Here is a 12,507-nt window from a genome sequence, read left to right on the forward strand (position 1 = left end):
AATGGATGAAAGAGGCCTAGTAGATATATATAGGGCACTCTATCCTCAGAAACCTGGATACACATTCTTTTCCAATGTACATGGATCATTCTCCAGGATAGATCATGTGCTGGCACATAAAACATACCTCCATAAAATAAAAAAGATAGACATTTTGCAGGCTGCCTTTGCTGACCACAAGGCTCTGAAGTTAGATGTGAACTGCAAAGGGACACAGAAGAAAAAATTTAACACCTGGAAGTTAAACAGCCTCATACTCAATAACCAGTGGGTCCGAGATGAAATCAAGGAGGAAATCAAAAGGTTCCTGGAAACAAATGACAATAAAGACACAAACTATCAGAACTTATGGGACACAGCAAAAGCAGTACTGAGAGGAAAATTTATAGCTTTGCAAGCACACATCAGGAAGGAAGAAGGAGCTTACCTGAGTAGCTTAATGACACAGCTAATAGAACTAGAAAGTGCTCAACAAAAGGACCCAAAAATAGGGAGACAGAAGGAAATAACAAAGCTGAGAGCAGAAATCAACGAAGTGGAAACCCAAAAAACAATCCGAAAGATCAACGAAAGCAGAAGTTGGTTCTTTGAAAAAATAAACAAGATTGATAGACCATTGGCAAAACTCACAAAGCAAAAGAAAGAGAGAAACTTGATAACGCGTATTAGAAATGAGAAGGGGGAGATCACTACAGATACTGCAGAGATTCAAAGGGTATTCAGAGAATACTTTGAGAAACTCTATGCCACTAAATATGAGAACCTGGAAGAAATGGATAAATTTCTGAACTCATATAACCTTCCACGGTTGAATAAAGAAGAGGTAGCATATCTAAACACCCCCATCACTATTGAGGAAATTAAAACTGTAATCAAAAATTTACCCAAAAACAAAAGCCCAGGCCCTGATGGATTCACGAATGAATTCTTTCAAACCTTTCAAGAGGAACTACTACCAATTCTGGCCAGGCTCTTTTATGAAATCGAAAAAACAGGAATACTTCCAAATAGCTTTTATGAAGCCAACATCACCTTAATACCAAAACCTGATAGAGATGCTGCCAAAAAAGAAAATTACAGACCAATATCCCTGATGAACACAGATGCAAAGATCCTCAACAAAATCCTGGCGAACAGGATCCAGTGCCTCATCAAGAAGATCATTCACTTTGATCAAGTAGGTTTCATCCCAGGAATGCAAGGATGGTTTAACATCCGTAAATCTATTAATATAATACACAACATAAACAACAACAAAAATAAAAATCACATGGTCATATCAATAGATGCAGAAAAAGCATTTGATAAGGTTCAACACCCATTCTTGATTAAAACTCTCAGCAAGATAGGAATAAAAGGAACCTTTCTCAATATAGTCAAAGCCATCTACCAGAAGCCAGTGGCAAATATTATCCTCAATGGAGAAAAACTAAAATCCTTTCCTCTAAATTCTGGTACAAGACAAGGCTGTCCTCTCTCACCACTCCTATTCAACATAGCACTGGAAGTACTTGCTATAGCGATTAGGCAAGAAAAAGATATCAAGGGAATTCAGATAGGAAAGGAAGAAGTCAAGCTCTCACTGTTTGCAGATGACATGATACTCTACTTAGAAAACCCTAAAGACTCTACCAAAAAGCTTCTAGAAATAATAGATTTGTATAGCAAAGTGGCAGGATACAAAATTAACACACAAAAATCAATGGCCTTTTTATACACGAATAATGATAGGGAAGAAATGGACATTAAGAGAACAATCCCATTCACATTAGTTCCACACAAACTCAAATATCTTGGAGTCAACCTGACTAAAGATGTGAAGGATCTATACAAAGAAAACTACAAAACACTGCTCCAAGAAATAAGAGAGGACACGCGGAAATGGAAACACATACCATGCTCATGGATTGGCAGGATCAACATCATTAAAATGGCAATACTTCCAAAAGCATTGTACAGATTTAACGCGATTCCTCTAAAGATACCCATGACATTTTTCAAAGAAGTGGATCAAATACTTCTGAAATTCATCTGGAACAACAAACAACCTCGAATAGCTAAAGCACTCCTTGGGAAAAGGAATATGGGAGGCATTACTTTCCCCAATTTTAAGTTGTATTACAAAGCAACAGTTATAAAAACAGCATGGTATTGGAATAAAAACAGACCCTCAGATCAGTGGAATAGGCTTGAGTACTCAGAGAAGGTTCCTCAGACATATAACCACCTTGTTTTTGATAAAGGAGCAAAAAATCCTAAATGGAGCAGGGAAAGCCTATTCAACAAGTGGTGTTGGCACAACTGGTTAACCACTTGCAAAAAAGCGAACTCAGACCCCCAGCTAACACCATATACAAAGGTAAAATCCAAATGGATTAAAGACCTTGATATCAGAACTGAAACTATAAGGTATATAGAACAACATGTAGGTGAAACACTCCAGGACATTGAGACTAAAGGCATCTTTAAGGAGGAGACAGCACTTTCCAAGCAAGTGGAAGCAGAGATAAACAGATGGGACTATATTAAGCTGAAAAGCTTCTGCATCTCAAAGGAAATAGCGCCCAGAATACAAAGGCCACCCACTGAGTGGGAGAAATTATTCACCCAATACACATCAGATAAAGGGCTAATATCCAAAATTTACAAGGTACTGACAGAACTATACAAGAAAAAAACAACTAACCCCATCAAAAAATGGGGAGAAGAAATGAACAGACACTTTGAAAAAGAAGAAAGGCAAATGGCCAAAAGGCACATGAAAAGATGTTCAACATCACTAATCGGCAGGGAGATGCAAATCAAAACTACTATGAGGTACCACCTCACGCCACTGAGATTGGCACACATCACAAGAAAGGAAAACAAGCAGTGCTGGCGGGGATGTGGAGAGAAAGGAACTCTTTTTCACTGCTGGTGGGAATGCCGTCTAGTACAACCTTTATGGAAAGCGATATGGAGATTCCTTCACAAACTGGAAATTGAGCTTCCATACGATCCAGCTATACCACTCCTAGGAATATACCCAAGAAACACAAAAATACAATACAAAAAACCCTTCCTTACTCCTATATTCATTGCAGCGCTATTTACAATAGCCAGACTCTGGAAACAACCAAGATGCCCTTCAACAGATGAGTGGCTGAAGAAACTGTGGTACATATACACAATGGAATACTATGCAGCCATCAGGAGAGATGAAGTCATGAAATTTTCCAATACATGGATGTACATGGAATCTATTATGCTGAGTGAAGTAAGTCAGAGGGAGAGAGAAAGACGCAGAATGGTTTCACTCATCTATGGGCTTTAAGAAAAATGAAGGACATTTTTAACAATATCTCAGAGACAAGAGAGATGAGGGCTGGTAGGTGCAGCTCAGGACATGCAGCTCATCACATAGAGTGATGAGTGCAGTTGCAGAGATGACTACACTGAAAACTATCATAAAATGTGAATGAATGAGGGAAGTAGAAAGCCTGTCTCGAGTACAGGTGTAGGGGGGTGGGGAGGAGGGAGATCTGGGAAATTGGTGGTGGGAATGTTACACCGGTGAAGGGGGGGTGCTCTTTACATGACTGTAATCATACAACTATAATCATGTTTGTAATCACGGTGTTTAAATAAAGATAAAAAATAAAAAAAAAAAAAAAAAAAAAAAAACAATAAAAGTGAAAGACCTATGAAATGAAAAATTCAAAACAATTCAGAAAGAAAAGGAAGAAGACCTAAGGAAGTGGAAGAAGATTCCATGCTCATGGGTAGGAAGAATCAACATCATCAAAATGTCTTTCTTACTTAAATTACTATATAGATTCAATGTAATCCCTATTCATATCCGTACATCAATTTTAAGGACTTAAAACAATCAATTATAAAATTTGTATGGAAGCATAAGAAAACCCAGTTTAGCCAAATACATACTGAAAAACAGAAAACTGAGTGGCATTTCTTTACCTAATCTGAAGCTTTACTATAAAGCTATAGTGATTAAGACGGCATGGTATTGGAACAAAGACAGAATCTCAGAATAGAATACTCAGTGACACCCCCCCAAATATATAGTCAACTAATATTGACAAAGGTGTTAAGAATCCGAAATGGAACAAAGACAGTCTCTTCAACTAATCCTTTTGGATCAACTGAATAACTACTTGTAAGAAATTAAAGATTGATCCATACCTCACACCTTACATGAAAGTCAACTCAAAAAGTGGATTAAGGACCTTGAAATCAGACCCAAATCTATAAAGTTCATTAAAGGAAAAATAGGGTCTTTTTGTTCAGAGTTATATTCTAGTGTACCAACAAACACCTGGCACATAGTAAGCCTTCAATAATAGTTCATAGTAAGCATTCAATAAATAGAATTAACATAAACACTTGTCTTATGGCATACAGAGCTGATATTAATTTACTACTTTCTGCAATTCGCAAAAATGTACTAAAAAGTGGGCATTTCCCTTGATCTTACTTTTGATGTGATAATCTAGGGCTTTTGTTATGTGTGACCTACCTAAGCACCTCCAAACATGGATCACCAAAGGTATGAATCCTGACTACCGTAAAGCTCCCCAGATTCCAAAAAAAACCTAGGAATAGACTCCAGGTAATAGAGTACACTTGAATAATGCTATTCTACTCAATGTAGATAGAAGTTAATGAGGAAAACAAATGGATTCTTTGCTAGTCTTGGGCAACTCTATAGAACTTCTCCAATTACTATCATCTTTTGTTTGCCAGGGAGTTGTGGGGAGTTATACCTTGTGGAGCTCAGGGGCCACTCAGGAGTGCTCAGAGGCCACATGAAAATCACCATTGCCTCGTATTATGTTCTTTCTGGTATGAATTCCTTTAATTATTCTTGGCATACTTAACATAATCTGTAGAAACATTCCTTTTGAGTATCCAAAAGGTTGGAAGGTTTTTTAGGAGGTCCAGGGATGATGAAGTTCAGGTAGCATTTTATATTTTATACATATTTTACTGATTTGCCATTGGTTAACAATCATACAAAAATTTGGGTGTACAATTTCTCACCTCTATAAGTATGTAAGCCTCAACAACAACACCAAAATTATAGTGCCATGCACTGTGCTATCTAAACTCAATCTACCAAAACCTTTGCCACTCAAAAAGTAGTTTCAAGTTTGCAGTGGCTAGCAAAAATTAAAAGCACAGACACACTGTCTTCCACTGGAACCTTTCCTGCAATGTAAGGGTTTCATATGCTGCTGGGTTCATGTATGATCACCAGAACTGATCATGATGAACACATATGCTTTTAGAATGGAAATTATTACCATAGATTATTATCTATGGAGATGAGGTCATTAGATATTATCCTTTTCAACTGAATCAATATATATATATAAGCTTTCTTATAGATTAGAGGAGGAAAGTTTCTATTTACATCTAACTAACATTTTCCCTCTCCACAGGCTTAGCACATAAATGTCTTCACTGTGAACCGAGAATACCTAGGTACACAAATTTCCATTTCTTTTCCACGTTATGCACAGTCAACTAGGTTTGGCTGTTGCAAGCTACTACAGATAGCACAACACAGTCCCAAGTCCTATGGACTGCATAAAGGAAACTGTTAATGACTTTATCCTTAATTTCCTAAATTCTTTCAACTCTCCAAGATTTGAAATCATAGTAAATTACACTTCTCCATACTTAATAGAAAATTTTAGAAACATAAACTGGATCAAGTTTTAAGTATAAAAAGGGAACCATAAAACACACTTGATAGTATTAATAGCTTCTCTCTCTCTGGAAATCAGGATGTACAATGTCATGATGCAATTTCTCCTATGTTTTTTAAACATCATTTAAAATCGCAGACAGTGAACAGGTGAGTTAGTATGAGCAGAAGTAAGAGCACTAATTGAGATTTTAATGCTGGAACTCAAGGAATCCTTTTCAAGGTGTATGCTATATATAAAGGATTTGTAAGAAAAATGCACATCTTACCTCCCACCAGTAAGTAGCTGTTGGGAAACAGTGTTTTTGCTTGCATAAGTGCCCTGGCATGACCTGAATGGAAGAGGTCAAATATCCCATCTGCATATACTCTGACAGGCCGGTCAACTGTGGAGGAAAGAAAACACCATGAACAGCATTGCAAAATAAGGAACCCCAGTTACCTGATACTTCCTTTACTATGGCACCATTAGACACTTTACCTGGACCAGACACAATGTTCACAAAACGTCACTTTCACACGAATGTATGAGACTCATTTTCCAAAGAGATTCTTTTGAAGACATTGAAACAATAAAATCAGGAGCAGCTCAGAATATATTTTGTTTGTTTTGGTTTTGGAGCCACACCTGACATTGCTCAGGGAATACTCCTGTCTCTGTGCTCAAGGACCACTCCTGGCAGTGCTCAAGGAACCAAATACAGCAGATGAAGTGCTAGGGATGGAATTAAGCCAGCTACAAGCAAGTGACTTCTCTGATCCACTATCTCTCTGTCCCTTCCCACATTCTAATCAATAGAAAAGACAAACAAGCACTGAGGAGAGGAGTCCTCTTGACCCAGCCTGGAGTATCAGTTGTCTAAATTAGCAGTATCAGATAGTCTAGGTATCACTGAAGGATTGGCAGAGTCAGTCCAGCAAAAATACCAAAGGAGGTGACTGAAAAAATAGATCAAAGGGTTCCAATGCAGGTTGTGCATGCAGGAGCCTCAAGTTTGATGCAAGCCACTTTATGGATGATCCCTGAGTAACACCATGGGTGACCCACACACATTGCAGGATGTGGTCTCAACATGAACAAATCAAAAAGATAAAAACAAGTATTAAAGTAGCAGGAAGTGAAACACTGAATGGAAAGAACAAATGACTTTAGCCATAAGTCTGTCTATCCAAAATGAAGAGCCCTGACTTGTGCTCCAAGGACAATGTGTGCTGCAGTCTGCTCATGCAGCTCAAACAGACAATTTCTTCCAAATACTCAGTTGCACTGGTAGCCTGAGATCAGTCATAGTAGGAAATTTTTATACCACAGAAAATGAACAAATGCTGAGGGGGGGCATTGGTGGTGGTAATGTTACACTGGTGAAGGGGGGTGTTCTGTTTATGACTGAAACCCAACTACAATCATGATGCTTAAATAAAGATTTTATATTTAAAAAGAGCTTATTTCTTTCTGAGGACATTTGTTAGACACTTACCAGTACTTTGCTGCACAAAAGTCACCACACCCCATCCTCTCTGATATCATGGATATTGAGGGCATGTGCTCCAAAGGGAGAAGAGACAATGCAAAAGTTGCATAAGGAGATGGTGCAAAGGGACAACTGAGAGATACTACACTAAAATCCTGCCCTGGGAGAAAAAAGACACATGTTCTCCTGGTGAGCCAGGAGACTAGACATATTTCTGGTATACCATCTCAATAACACATTCCTTCAAATAAGAGAGCTGCAATATGCGTAGAGTGGTTGGGTACAACTTTAAAAAAATCATTCAGGACTCTTGGCAAAGAAACTCTAAAGTGAATATATAGGAACAAAAAAGTAAATGTAGGAAGTGAACACACAAACATAAATTCCTACTTCTTTCCAAACACTACAAAAAATGTAGAGGAGATTTAAAAAGGCATGACTTTCTCCCCCAAAGGCACAGAAACAAGAAAAGCAATGACAGTTGATGATAAGAGATGTCAACATTAGGAAAGTGGATTGGCAAACTACTGAGTGCCTACTGAGAATAAGAATCAGGGAAAGGACAAGTAGAAAAAGACATTGCAGGATTTGAGTTTTAAAAATATGCCTAAGAGGGCTGGAGAAATCATACAGGAGTTAAGGTACTTGCCTTGCATGCAGCCAACCTCACTTCAATACCAATTACTGTATGTAGCCACTCCAAACATTGCTTAATACAGTATTGCAGGACTCCACTCAAACCCCAGGATTGCCAAGTTTGGCCCTGGAGACCCCAGAGCACTGCCAATGTGGCCTGAGTAATTGCAGATGCTGACCATCAGAGCAGCATGGCATCCTTGGGCTTTTGGAATAAACCACTGGTCCAGGTCATCATGAAGGGTTTCCATTGCCTCCTAAATCCTGTTTGGAAAATTGTCCCCAAATACTATGCCTCAAAGTCTCACTGACTTTGAAAAAAACACATATACTGTGTGAAGTTCATAAAAGAAAATGTTAAACTCAATGCAAACTACTATTGAATAATCTTGAAGATTTATATCTTAAATTGTGATTATTTCCTGAAGCAGTACAACCTCATTAATTTGTAAAATAAAGAAAAATAAATGTTTTATTAATAGATTCATTATGGTATAATGTTTTTAATAAATTTAATTTCTCTAATAAAAAACTTGAGAGACTTTATGTCAGATAGGGAATAGCAATTATTCCCAATCATATGCCATTTTGAACAAACAGAACTGCCTTCACAGGATTACACTATATTCTAAATAAGGCACAGTAAATAGAAAATGCTTTGAAATAACAAACTGTCTAATGAGGGGTCCTTAGTTTCAATGCTCTTATTCAAATTGAATTCAATTGAGGAAAATTTGTCTTAAGATATAAATCTCAGGGGAAACCAGATGGCAGTTTTTTGTGGAACTTTTTGTTATTGATTCAGAGGTGATCAAGATAAATGAATTCAGGAAGCAGGGAGGAAAGAAAAGACAGATGACATAATTACTGAAAAAAAAAGACCATTCATTTAGTAAATCTTTGAAAGTATTTGTGGAGTTGATTCCGCAATAAGCTTACTTTTAAAAATTGGAGGGTGTCAGCAATTTCCAGATTAAGAAATCAAAAAAGAAAAAAAGGAGCTCCAACTCATCAACAAATAAAGTTCAAGAACCAAAAGAAGAAAATGGAATAGAGGTGGAACCCTCAGATTATAAGAGATTTAAATGGTATGTCAACATTAAATGTATGGTATTAATTAGGTTTAAACAATAAGTAATTAATGACAAAAGACAACTGAAACTTGGAATATTATATTATATATGACACTATTAAAAGTTTGATGTGAGATAATGATCAAGTGGCTATGCTTTAAAAACAAATATAGATATTTATAGATTAAATTCTAGGAAGTCTGGATTTTGTTTCCAAGAATTCAAGATTAAAGGGTTGATGTACAAGGGTTGATTAAAGGGATTATGTACAAGGCAAGACTGGTTCTGGATTGGCAGATTCACATCTGAGTAGCAGATTCATAAAAGTGTATTACATTATTCTGTTTTTGTTTATATTTAAAGTTCATAATAAAAGACATTTTAATAAAGTGATTTAAATTAGCTTTGTATACTTAATCATTTTAACCTTTTGAGATTTTTTTTGGATGTAGGCATTTAAGCATGTAGATACATCCAAAGTATCTATGCTGGGAACTACTGGGTCTGGGATACTATTGGAGGCTTGCCTGTGATGAGAAGTTGGGACAGTAGCTACAGTGGAGGTGCCTGAAAGGGGTTCACAATGTGTCTTCTCTCCTAATAAATCCTTCCCAACTGTCCATGCCTTTGTGTGATACCTTCCTTTGAAATAACAAGTGGAACTTATGACGTGCTTCCAAAGATAGCCAGAGAAAAATGCAAAAGGTAATTCAGTCATTCCTGTGATTTTACATTAGGAAATAATCTGTATTTCTAGCAGATTCTTTCTTTCTCCCTTGGTGAGGAAGCAAGATACCATGTTGTAATAAGGTTACCTGACACAGAACTGTGGGTGTTTTCCAGAAGCTGAGAATGACCTCTAGCAGATAAGCAGAGAGAAGCAAAATGCCAAATCTTATGTTGTAAGTAAATAAATTCTGCCGTCAACAGGAGTAAGTTCAGAGGTAATCTATTGCCAAACTTTCAACCGAGAACTGAGTCCTAGGTGATACCTCACATGTATCTATGAGACCCTTTCAGCTAGGCTGGCTCCTGACCTCTGGAAATTACAAGACAATAAACATGCATCATTTTAAGTAAAAGAAAGCATTATAATCTTGTTTTAGTTCATCATATTATTATGATGTTGGGGTTGGGCCACACCTCATGGTGCTCAGGAATTACTCCTGACTTTGCACTCTGAGATTATGCCTAGTGGTGCTTGGGGACCACATGGGGTGCTGGAGATAGAACCCAGGTTGGCTGCATGAAAGGCAAATGCCTTCCTTATACACTGTACCGTATCTGCAACCCCATATTATTATAATTTTTGAAAAAGCATTTTTTTTCTGATATATCAAAAATAGTTTAATAAAGTAGCAACAAAATGTCATTCACAATTCAAATGCTGGTGCTTTCATGATCATTCAGTCATTTGTTACTGAGCTGGACAAAACTCTATACATTAGAATTCATATTAAAAAATTTTTTTTAATTTTTTTTATTTAAACACCTTGATTACATACATGATTGTGTTTGGGTTTCAGTCATAAAAGGAACACCACCCATCACCAGTGCAACATTCCCATCACCCAAGTCCCAAATCTCCCTCCTCCCCCCCCAACCCCCGCCTGTACCCTAAACAGGCTCTACATTTCCCTCATACATTCTCAATATTAGGACAGTTCAAAATGTAGTTATTTCTCTAACTAAACTCATCACTCTTTGTGGTGAGCTTCCTGAGGTGAGCTGGAACTTCCAGCTCTTTTCTCTTTTGTGTCTGAAAATTATTATTACAAGGGTGTCTTTCATTTTTTTTAAAACCCATAGATGAGTGAGACCATTCTGCGTTTTTCTCTCTCTCTCTGACTTATTTCACTCAGCATAATAGATTCCATGTACATCCATGTATAGGAAAATTTCATGACTTCATCTCTCCTGACAGCTGCATAATATTCCATTGTGTATATGTACCACAGTTTCTTTAGCCATTCGTCTGTTGAAGGGCATCTTGGTTGTTTCCAGAGTCTTGCTATGGTAAATAGAGCTGCAATGAATATAGGTGTAAGGAAGGGGTTTTTGTATTGTATTTTTGTGTTCCTAGGGTATATTCCTAGGAGTGGTATAGCTGGATCGTATGGGAGCTCGATTTCCAGTTTTTGGAGGAATCTCCATATCGCTTTCCATAAAGGTTGAACTAGACAGCATTCCCACCAGCAGTGGATAAGAGTTCCTTTCTCTCCACATCCCCGCCAACACTGTTTATTCTCATTCTTTGTGATGTGTGCCATTCTCTGGGGTGTGAGGTGGTATCTCATCGTTGTTTTGATTTGCATCTCCCTGATGATTAGTGATGTGGAACATTTTTTCATGTGTCTTTTGGCCATGCGTATTTCTTCTTTGTCAAAGTGTCTGTTCATTTCTTCTCCCCATTTTTTGATGGGGTTAGATGTTTTTTTCTTGTAAAGTTCTGTCAGTGCCTTGTATATTTTGGAGATTAGCCCCTTATCTGATGGGTATTGGGTGAATAGTTTCTCCCACTCAGTGGGTGGCTCTTGTATCCTGGGCACTATTTCCTTTGAGGTGCAGAAGCTTCTCAGCTTAATATATTCCCATCTGTTAATCTCTGCTTTCACTTGCTTGGAGAGTACAGTTTCCTCCTTGAAGATGCCTGTAATGTCCTGGAGTGTTTTGCCTATGTGCTGTTCTATATATCTTATGGTTTTGGGGCTGATATCGAGGTCTTTAATCCATTTGGATTTTACCTTCGTACATGATGTTAGCTGGGGGTCTAAGTTTAATTTTTTGCAAGTGGCTATCCAATTGTGCCAACACCACTTGTTGAAGAGGCTTTCCCTGCTCCATTTAGGATTTCCTGCTCCTTTATCAAAAATTAGATGGTTGTATCTCTGGGGAACATTTTCTGAGTATTCAAGCCTATTCCACTGATCTGAGGACCTATCCTTATTCCAATACCATGCTGTTTTGATAATTGTTGCTTTGTAGTACAGTTTAAAGTTGGGAAAAGTAATTCCTCCCATATTCTTTTTCCCAATGATTGCTTTAGCTATTCGAGGGTGTTTATTGTTCCAAATGAATTTCAAAAGTGTCTGATCCACTTCTTTGAAGAATGTCATGGGTATCTTTAGAGGGATGGCATTAAATCTGTATAATGCCTTGGGGAGTATTGACATTTTGATGATGTTAATCCTGCCAATCCATGAGCAGGGTATGTGTTTCCATTTCCGTGTGTCCTCTCTTATTTCTTGGAGCAGAGTTTTTATAGTTTTCTTTGTATAGGTCCTTCACATATTTAGTCAAGTTGATTCCAAGATATTTGAGTTTGTGTGGTACTATTGTGAATGGGGTTGTTTTCTTAATGTCCATTTCATCCTTATTACTATTGGTATATAGAAAGGCCATTGATTTTTGTGTGTTAATTTTGTAGCCTGCCACCTTGCTATATGAGTCTATTGTTTCTAGAAGCTTTTTGATAGAGTCTTTAGGGTTTTCTAAGTAGAGTATCATGTCATCTGCAAACAGTGAGAGCTTGACTTCTTCCTTTCCTATCTGGATTCCCTTGATATCCTTTTCTTGCCTAATTGCTATAGCAAGTACTTCCAGTGCTATGTTGAAA

The 12,507-nt window shown here is 37.4% G+C and overlaps 1 protein-coding gene across 2 annotated transcripts in view; it reads right to left on the reverse strand.

The window, feature by feature from the left end:
- Window positions 1-12,507, reverse strand: part of PCYT1B (phosphate cytidylyltransferase 1B, choline) — a 330,888-nt gene that overhangs the window by 190,022 nt on the left and 128,359 nt on the right. For both annotated transcript variants that reach the window (XM_049766758.1, XM_049766757.1), the window contains exon 3: window positions 5,980-6,096. In XM_049766758.1, coding sequence (XP_049622715.1) covers window positions 5,980-6,096 — 117 coding nt within the window. The remainder of the gene's footprint in view (window positions 1-5,979; window positions 6,097-12,507) is intronic.

This window comes from Suncus etruscus, chromosome X, assembly GCF_024139225.1.
Source record: "Suncus etruscus isolate mSunEtr1 chromosome X, mSunEtr1.pri.cur, whole genome shotgun sequence".
Classification (NCBI taxonomy): domain Eukaryota; kingdom Metazoa; phylum Chordata; class Mammalia; order Eulipotyphla; family Soricidae; genus Suncus; species Suncus etruscus.